Here is a 9,944-nt window from a genome sequence, read left to right as displayed (position 1 = left end):
ACCTTAGGGGCTTTGGACATAGCTAAGGCAGGAAAATGTTCAATAACTCGCATCGTGCACTTGCATTTTCTTTGTTCACTTGCAAAAACACCTCAGTGGAATCAAATATGTGTCTTGCACTCATTCTAAAGCGGATCTGAACCACTTACTCTCCTTGGATTTCGAGTCACTGCATATTGCAACTAGAAGTAGCTGATCATATAGCGGTAGGGGTGAAAATAATGGTGGACAGACAAATCACATCCTGTTCCGTTTCATTTTCTACATTTAACCAGCTCATTTTACATTTTCGAGAAAAGTATGGAAATATGAAGGTAAATTTTTTTTTACCATTTTCATATTTCCTACTATTTTGTCAAGATATCCTCCTTTTTCTATCTTCCGAGCTTTCTTAGTGCGGGAGTAAGTTTTTTTTTAAGATTACATAGTACAACTCAGATACTCACAATGCACGTACACTCACCACTATAAACATAGGTACGCAAACTCTATCTCTATGAGCATCTTTGAAGAATAAGCCGGCAAATACTTGAGATTGACGATGTCACGCTGTCGACGGGTCCACACAGGGAGTCGAATCTAGGACCTGAGGTGCTAATGAGCCTCCTATAACCACTAGACTACATGCCCTTTTGCATGGGAGAGTATATTAGAGGCCATAAACTACTAAATTGTGTCATGTGACCTTGTGTTTAATGTGTTTGGACTTACTGGAGATTTATGAATTGATACTTCCTCCTTTTTCTTGTTTTTTGATCGATCCGCTAAGCTGTGTGGTTGTGTTTAGAGCATGTGGGTGGATAGGGAAATTCTCGTTCATAATTTTATTGAAATGCTACTAAAATATAATGGCAAACAAAGATATATTTATAAAGTTCTAGAAAAAGTAGGGGTATCTTCGTAAGGGTAAAATTGTCTTCTTTTAACACTGTTATATGCTGTTGACGGAGTAGGGGTAAAATGAGGCCTCATTTTCAGATAGTAAGGGTAAAAATGCAAAGTGAAAGAAAATGAAGGTAAAATCACAATTAAGGTTCAAAACAGGGGCAAGAACAATTGCCCCTCCTTCCCCTTATATAAACCCATCAATAAGCTTGTTTCACAGAAAACAAAAGTTCATTGATAACCTAGAGTACACTTTACTTCTATTTCCTACTTTTACCTCTGTATAAATGCGTCTATTCATCACGGTAAACAAACAAATTGCCTTAACAGTAACAATGATTTATGTGGAATAAGGTCTCTGCATCACTTACCTTAGTTCATTTACCCTAATTCATGTGTACAGGTCCCACTACAGACTAATTAGTGTATTTAAATTATTACTAAAAGGAGAAGAGTCATCTGCTGCGCAGAAAAATAGTGTAGAACCAAAATAAAACCTACAAGAAAATGCTTCCTCACATGAAAGCAAGGAGAAACCATGCCAGACTAGGAAAAACCGTCTCCGCTCCTTCTGATCCTAGGAAAACAGGGCTGGTCAGCACAATGCGGCTAGTTTTGCAAAAGAGTCTCTGATCTTTACGTGAACCAATTCATAGTCGCTTCTTTACATGAATGTATAGCCCCTCATGCTTAGTTTTTATTTACTTTTAATCCCTTGTGGCCTTTATTATAAGCTCGTACCTCTCACATTTTAGCTTGTTTTTAGAGTGTTTTGTGCGCAAACGATAGTTGTGGCTGGACTACAACGTAACTGTTACTCATCTTTTAATCATCCAAAAATAGTATAAACAGTGTACAATATATCACACTTTTATAAAATCATATTTAGCATTATAGCATGACAATATATACATATGAGCTTCGTCGTAGCAATATATATGGACATATTTTTTAGTAAGGGATATAAGGAAGTACCTAAAACTTCCATATTGATCCTAATTTATAATTCTATCACCCCCTCTCTCATAGAAGATTTGTCCATGCAAATCCATCTGTTTCAAGTTTTATGTTGCTGTTGTTGCCTTTTATTAGCAAGATGCCTTTTCCAACATTAGTCATAACAAATGAATCATACATTTTAAATTATTTTCTTTTTGCAATATAATGGATCTTGATGTATATCTATGTTTACATTATGTTTCAAGTTTGTATTACCGAAAGATGCCTATAAGACATGCTTTCAATGCTGTCCATGACTGCGAATAAAACATCTAAAGTTATGCTGCATTATATATTGTAACTCCCCTGTTAGAAGGAAGATCAAGAGGTAACTGCTTAGTTCCTACTCTATTTTCCGATACCTTCAATTCCTATTGCCCTATTGGCAAGAGGAAAATGGGAAAGGTAGGACTAACCATTGTAATAAGGAACTAAGCTTAGCCAAAACTGAATCATACCAATGTGATAACACATCTCTTTCTCACCTGGAGTACAAAAGAATTAATACATCAATACCAATGCTGATGAGATTAATGTCACGAAGCCTCTAATTAAGAACCAAGTACATCAGGGTTTTAATAATTTAAATTAACTCATGCAGCTAATCTTGATTTGTCTTCTTTAACATATATATTCACCACAAATTATTAACGTAACCAATCGAATAACAATAGTTACTAGTCAAAATTTATCGGTATAAGCAGCTTCTATACGGCGGCGTCCAGTAGTCAGGGCCATTGTTATCCCTGTACACTTGGGGCGTGCATGAGACAGGTACCAAGCACAGGCCTCTACTTCGCAGGTCCATCTCTGCTTCTGACTTCTCCTTCCTATCCAGCCCTCCCCATGCATTGTAATCCTGACAAAATAGTGTGCTTATCGTTAGACCATAATTTAATAATAATGGTCACTTGCAAATTCTTTAAGAAAAACTTTAAACGTAGTAGGGGCTTACAGTCAAATTCCAATAGTTCCAAACTTGCAACACATGTTATATATATAGTAACTTTCTATATGCTAGCTATACATGGGCGGCGGCAGGGGTATGCCCCTGTATGCCTTGGCATACCCATGATTTGAGATCAAATATTAATATGTATACATATTTATACATATCATGTATATTCAGCACATGAAGGAACAAAGTCTACTAGCTCATCAAGGGAGAAACTAGCCCAATAAACTTCAAATAAGTCTCATTTCATCCAAACACATAGACTTATAAGCCCCTCCATAAACCCATAAGCTCATTTAAAGGATGCTTACGAGGTTTATTTCATGTGGGCCGCATCAAGAAAATAACATTTTTTAACATGTACCACTCCACACCCCTATTATTCCGCCTCTACAAGAGGCTTATGGGCTTGAAGTAACCATACAGGTCTAGACTCGAGTACTCGCATCTCGCAAGTGGCGAGTCGCATTGTATCACCCCTTTCCCCGCTCGCCTCAGCGCCGCATCCTGGAGGCCTCATCGGCGCATCCCCAGCTCGGCAATTGGCGCTCGACAGCTCTCACACTTGGTCACTCTAGCGATAGGCGGGTAGCCCATCACCTCGCGCGCTCGCCCCCATCGGCTATCGCTCGCGGGCTGCTATTACATTTGCTTAGTTATATTTATTCAGAGAGAATTCTTCAGTCAAGTGAAAGATGAGGATATTATCAATCTCTTCGTACAGAAGGGGTCGTAGGATTATATTGTAGTAGCCTTTATTGTTTTATAATATTCTTTGATTGTTACTTATACTTTGGTTATTATTATGAATTTGTTGTGGCCATTATAACTTATCGTCCATTGTATTGCGTATTTGCTTTGAAATTTTTTTATATGTGGCATACCCAGTCGTAAATTCCTAGCTCCGCCACGGTAGCTATACCATGCCGATATAACACCCATTTTATCACATACTTGTAATCTCCCATTTTAAGGTGATTTGTCACCGAAATTTTTACTACACAACACAACAGTGGAAAAGAGGTAGACATCTTTAGTATTGTATACCTTGCTACTACTTGTCTTCATGTATGGATCACTCAGCAACTGCAACAAACAAAACACCAGAAGGAGGAGTCAGTTCAAATAAAACTCCCAAAAGGCACAATGCGATCCAGAGAAGAAAGTATTCCTCGTTTTATATCATGAAGTGATAGAGCCAAACTGCCAAAGGGGGTCTAAGGGGGCCATGACCATGCATTCCATTACACAAAAGTAGGAGCACTACTAACATCCATGTTGTGCAAAATACGAGCAAAGGGTAACTTGCTGGGGCCCACTAGGAAGGGTATGAGTCGACATAGGTTGGGCACGTGTCTCCTGGTGGTTGGTCGCATTGCATCATATCATTATTCCAGGCCCTCCCTGACCTTAAGGATATTGTCTTTTCCGAGCAAAATTTGGGCCTTTTTAAAAAAAACATCCTTTTTGCAAATCAACAATGGCACTGGTCATATTATGTAGGTCATAAAAAGATTGTAAAACTCTCTCCATCACAAAAGTTTGCCAATGACTGAAAGCTTTGGCACCCTTTCTCATTGATTGAAGTCTTTAAGCAACGTATACATGCACTAAAAAGGGACAGTGCCAAAAGACTTGGGCTACTGGTGCAGAAAACAATTTTAAAAAGTAAATATTCGGTGAATAATCCCTGGGAAAGATAAATCGTGAATACAGAAGATGAATTTCTATAAATAAACAATAATTACGATGTATCTTTCTATAACTCTCAGGGATTATTAGAAGGAAAAAAAGAAGCACTGCTATTTGAGAAAAAAAAAGATCAATAGATAACCAAATATGAAGTAGAGTCTAAGTTGTTACCTGCACTTGTTCATGCAGCCACTTGATGTAATTTATCGCCTCATACAGAACTGATGCCGTATCGGTCTGAAACATATATGTATACATACACATAATAAGAGGTTGTAACAGTGTCAATATATAGAAAAAATTAAAGACCTCATGAAACTAACAATCCAATTACCCATGCACGCAATAAGTACGAGATCGTACATACCTTTCCAAATGGTGAAACGATCTGTTGCAGTGCAGTGATCTTGTCTCCTAACTTCACTTTCGGCACCTGCGATGCCTGTTAAACTAAGCAACATCAACATCTCGGCCAATTTATGATAGATTGTGAGTATCTCGCTTGAACATTATATAAATGTTAACTCTGGCATTTGAGCTAAGTTTAATAATGTGTTACCCCCTAGTGGCCTAGTCTAGTCATCAGTTAGTATTATAAAAACCGAGCTCCTTGATGAATCACATATATATACTAATAAATTTAGTAATAACTAGATTTTGTTCTGACTCTAATTGCAGTAGTTGCTTGCATTCAAGAAGATCAGAGCAAACAATATTAATACATAAATCTGATAGAAGGATCATATATATCTGGATCAAGATAAGCTTAACTTCCTTGGAAAAATCGTTTTGCTGTCAAAGATATCCGTATGGATCAGAGTCAAATTCTAGGAAAATCCAAAAGAGATTGATTTGGACCTTGAGCATCAATTAGCAAGTTTAGGGATATGTAGGTATACATTTCGGGAGTTCGTCTTTTAATGGTCAAGGGAGTGGGTGGGGCGATTGATGAGAGCGTGAGACAAGTTTAAGGACCACGTGAGTGAGTTTCACTTGATCCAAAAGATATGTGTAGGAATATGTACGTGTCAATTAAATGGACAACAAGACCTAGCTGCATGGTTGCATGCCGGCCTGTGTAGTACTAGCTAGTACCTTGACAGACGACGTGGGTGAGGAGGCCTCATTATTCTTGGACTTCTTGGTGTTCCCATCCGACCCCTGCTGCTCCTCCGATCTCTTCTTCTTCCCCTCCGAGCTCCCCTTGCTGCCGCCGCCGCTACTCGTCTTCGCCTGAAGGAACACGTACTCAGATCGATCACCGGATTGCTCGGGCACGTACGTCACTTGCATTATGGCTGTCGTCGATCTTACCCGCGACGAGATCGAGATCTCCTGCCCTTGCTTCTTGTACTCCGCCGCCTGCGCCTTGGGTGCCGTGGCCGCCGGCTGCTCCGGCTTTCCCAGCGGCGCTCCGCCGAAAGATATCAGGTCCGACAGGCTCCTCGCCGCGCCGGCATTGTTGCCCCACGGCACGTCCATGGCGGGGCCGGAACCGCCGTACATCGTCCTGCTGCTGCTGAGCCCGAGCATGGAGCTGTACCCCGCGGGCCGGAGGAACTCCTGGCCGCCGGCGCCGCTGCCACTGCCTGCTTCCTGCAGCATCGCGCCGTGGCCGCCCATCTCGTGCTTGCAGAGGCCGCCCGAGTCCAGGAACAAGCCGGCCTTGGCGCCGTGGCCCAAGCCGGCCACCGCGGCGTTATCGCATGCCGCGCCGGCGCCGGCGCGGTGGTGCGCGTCGCCGAGGCACGGGTTGGGCGGCGCGATGGACCAGTTGCTCACGAGGTCGGACAGGTTCGCCGTGAGCCGCTCCGGCGCGCCGGCCGCCGCGTGGTGGTGGTGGTGGTGCGCGAGCGCGGCGCCGTAGCCGGAGCTCAGGTGCTTCTCCAGCGCGGCCGCCGTGAACTGGTGCTCCGGCCATCCGCCGCCGCCGTGGCTGCTGCCGTACTCCATCTTCTTGAGGTAGTCGCAGGCCGGCGGCTCGGCGAAGAGCTCCGGCGCGAGCGTCCTCGAGTTGAGCAGCTCGAGGAAGTTCTCGCTGTCGTCATGGGCGTCGTGCACGGCCTGCATGCTCCTCCCGACCTCGCCGCCGGCGCCCCTGATGAGGAGAGGGAAGCAAAAGGTGAAACAGAAGTTGCACTGATTGCACCGAACTGCGTGCCGGAAAGTTTTTGTTCATGAACCCTTCTTGCTTATGACAACTAATTTAGCATTGATGATCTATCATTGTGCAATCGATTAAAGTAGACGAAAAGCTTTGCTCCAAGAATGAACGCAGCCAAAGATGAGAGATCAACTTTGGGAATTGGATTAAAGTACTAACATGGATGCTTGATATGGTTCCACTTTTTTGGCGATCCGTACCAAACAGATCTTATTTAGTTGCCCCTTCACAGAAATAATTAGTGGCTATTATATAGTTAGTTTGGCATTGTTATCTAGCTAGGTTCTACTTCTACCCAACCCTAGATGGCAACAACTTTAGCATACATGTCCGTCAAAGAAGAAATTCTATTCCAAGCAATCTCACTTGTTAATTATGGGACATCTATGCTAATAATTCCGTTCCCAGTGGACTTGCATATATGCAAGTCTAGCTTGTTAACACTTTGCAGCAAGAACCTAGCCACAGGTAGCTGTGCTACAAGCAAATGAAGAACCTTGTAGCCAGAGAATCACAATACTTATGTGGTACACATGTAGCCCCTTTCCCCGCTATATCGCGCCGTTTCGAAACCGGAAAGCCCCTTTTGCTCGCTCCCTTTGCTTTGGTTCCCTGATCCTGTGCTTTGTATACATGATCTCTTTTCCCATGGCCTGCCACTATAGAAGCTGCACTACTACTGCACATGTACACATATACTAACTTTGCAGCACATATTCTTGCTCTGCTTAATTTGTTCATATTCTTTCATTCTAGTAGCCTGCTAAGCAAGATTAATCGTAAATAAAATCGGTGTCACTAGCTTGCTAGACATGCGTGCGCAAAGATTATTCGGGAAATTAGATGCTAGAATCTAGCTAGGCAAAGCGAGGCCGCTTTGGAGGCGTTCGGACAAAGGGTAGTGGACGCATGCCATCTTTTCATCACCCTCCTCCGAATCGAATATGCAAATCTTTGTATTATTAATTTTGATCTCGACATGTGTTCATGGACACATACATGCATACATGCATGTATATGCGAGTAGTATACGGATATATACGTTTGTGCGCGTGCGTCGTGTCGTGTCGTGTCGTACTCACATGAGGACTTGGTTCCAGAGGTGGCTCTCGGCGGCGGCGGCGGCGCCGGGGACGGAGGAGTCCATGCTGAGGCCGGAGTGGTTGGTAGTGGAGGTGTTGGTGAAGGACGTCATGGCGGCGTTGGAGGCCGAGAGGTCGTCGTCGGCGCCGCCGGAGGACGTCGTCCGGCCGTGGTGCGCCGCCATCAGGGGCCAGCGCGCGGCCGCGGGCGGGGGCGGCCAGGCGCCGTAGGCCGCCGGGTGCATATTGTCGCGCCACCAGGAGGCCGCGGCCGCGGAGGACGTGGACGACGAGGAGGCCGACGGCGGGGGCGGCGGCGGCGAGCTGGCGACGGAGGCCTCGGAGCCCTCCTGCGCCATGCACTGCATGCGCGCGCGCGCGGGGCACGGCAGCTAGCAGCAGCTCGTGCAGGCTATGGCTGACGAGCTGATCAGCTCCTCCTCCTGTGGTGTAGTGGTGGCCTGCTGGTGGGGGAGATGGGTCGATCGAGGAGAGGTGGGAGAAGGAATTTGGCCGTGCGTGGAGTGGAGGCAGTGATGGGAGAGGAGCAGAGCTTGTGGGCTGGGAGTCTGAGGCTAGCTTTTTAAAGGAGGAATGGATGGCTGTGTCGCAGCGACGTCAGCCGGCCTACCTAGCAGGGAGGGCTACTGTGGAAGAGTCCCTGTCTGCTTGTGGCTTTGGACATGTCTATCCTTTTCGACCAGGGGCGGCTCTTTGCATTGGCTAGCTAACCCGGCAGTAAGCGTCTGCTTGTGTCACTCCCTGGTTTGCTTTGTCAGTAGGTGTGCCTAATAAGTGGTGTCAGCGTGTTGCTAATCTTGGGCTGCCTCCTGAGAATAGTATACAGTACTCTCTATCCAAGCCATTAATTATTGCAAGCAGAAACTCGGCTGAAAGACCTGAAACCAGCAGCAGTGAAGGTCAAAGGTAAAACTGAACATGCGCATAGGATGCCTTCAGATTATCATTTGCATTGGTCATTGGAGCATGCAATGCATGCCCTCGATCGTTATCACTGGATTCTCTACTATCTCGTCTCTGACCCTTCCACCACGAACTCTGGAATTTCTTACACCCTGCATGCAGGATTTGTGGCATCGTTGTGGTGCAGGCTTGCAGCACGGTGGTGTGCAGATGCATACATATATATGCCTTCTGTTATGTATGTTAATATGCAGATCAACATGTTCGAGCTTACTGAATTTAACAACTTTGTATGTTTTCGGATCCTCCAAGAGTTTCTCCAAATCACACTAGCCAAATCCTATTTAGCTAGCTATATATTTAGCTAACCATTTAGCTATCCAAAGAGTGGGAAATCCAATAGCTTCTCCATCCATTCCCTCCTCCACTCCATTCCCTTCGCCCGCTGACCCGCTGACTAGTGGACCCTGATCCATTTCCTTCTTCGCGAGCTGCATCTACCCCCTATGGCAGCCCACCGCCGGCGCCCCATCTCCCTCCGGCAGCCCGCCACCACCCGCGTCCTTCCCCATACCGCCGCCGGCCGCGTCCTCCCCCGCGCGGCGTCGAGATCTCACTAAGCGGCATCATTGGACGGAGCTGTGGGAGGGCACGGGATGGCGGGAGTAGCGCTACCAAGGGAGATGGCGAGGTGGCTTCATTCATGAAATTTGCCAAAGGAGCGGGCGCGATAGCGACTCAGATGGCGAGGAGGCGCCGATAGCGACTCTGTTGGAAGCTGTTTTTTGCAAGTCTTTTCTTTTCTTTTTAGCTGTCTCATCTAAAACAGAGAAGCTGTTGGAGTTGCTATAAGGATTCAAAGAAACCTAACGCGGATCGGTTAGTTCTGATATATGGACCAGACGACAGTTTTTCCTTGTCCTAGTTGGGCCAAAAAGTGCATGACGACTTCTGCTTCTGTGCCAAAATTATTAATTTCATTACAAAAAAATACAGGATTAATTTTCCTTTCTTCTTCCTAGTCTCACCATCGTCTAAATGAATTCCACTAGCCTCTTAGCTTGTACTCAGACCTTCTTCGTTACATTGACATTATGTCATACTTATACCAAAATGGACAAGTGCATCGAGTATGATTGTCAACATACCCGAAAAAATATACATGCATTTTGTTTTGCTTAGAACCAAGATTTACCACTAAAAGACTAGGACCCGAAAATCTGTATATGATATCCTCACAAAA

The 9,944-nt window shown here is 44.9% G+C and overlaps 1 protein-coding gene across 2 annotated transcripts; it reads right to left on the bottom strand.

The window, feature by feature from the left end:
* Nucleotides 1-2,332: 2,332 nt before the first annotated feature.
* Nucleotides 2,333-8,356, bottom strand: LOC120658324. Of its 2 annotated transcripts, none has more exons than XR_005668590.1 (7): nt 7,778-8,356; nt 5,846-6,629; nt 5,627-5,764; nt 4,899-4,981; nt 4,703-4,768; nt 3,887-3,925; nt 2,333-2,743 (listed from the first exon to the last, which is right to left on the bottom strand). XR_005668590.1 is itself a non-coding variant. In XM_039936583.1 (7 exons), the coding sequence occupies exons 1-7, from the start codon at nt 8,143-8,145 to the stop codon at nt 2,573-2,575; spliced, it is 1,641 nt and encodes a 546-aa protein (XP_039792517.1). In that variant the 5' UTR covers nt 8,146-8,342; the 3' UTR covers nt 2,333-2,572. The 2 variants fall into 2 exon arrangements, 1 of the variants encoding a protein (XP_039792517.1); XM_039936583.1 differs by having other exon boundaries at nt 4,899-4,973; nt 7,778-8,342.
* Between the last annotated feature and the right edge of the window lie 1,588 nt (nt 8,357-9,944).

The sequence above is a fragment of the Panicum virgatum genome, chromosome 2N (genome assembly GCF_016808335.1).
Source record: "Panicum virgatum strain AP13 chromosome 2N, P.virgatum_v5, whole genome shotgun sequence".
NCBI classification, from domain to species: Eukaryota; Viridiplantae; Streptophyta; class Magnoliopsida; order Poales; family Poaceae; genus Panicum; species Panicum virgatum.
The sequence above is the reverse complement of the archived record's forward strand: the minus strand, read 5'-3'. Positions and strand labels throughout refer to the sequence as shown.

Excerpts from the sequence above, each read along its gene's own strand:
- LOC120658324 (XM_039936583.1), bottom strand. The coding sequence starts at position 8,145 with ATGCAGTGCATGGCGCAGGAGGGCTCCGAGGCCTCCGTCGCCAGCTCG. Across the intron at positions 5,765-5,845 it reads AGATCTCGATCTCGTCGCGG|GCGAAGACGAGTAGCGGCGG; the intron begins GTAAGATCGACG and ends GTGTTCCTTCAG. Across the intron at positions 2,744-3,886 it reads TGAAGACAAGTAGTAGCAAG|GATTACAATGCATGGGGAGG; the intron begins GTATACAATACT and ends CTATTTTGTCAG.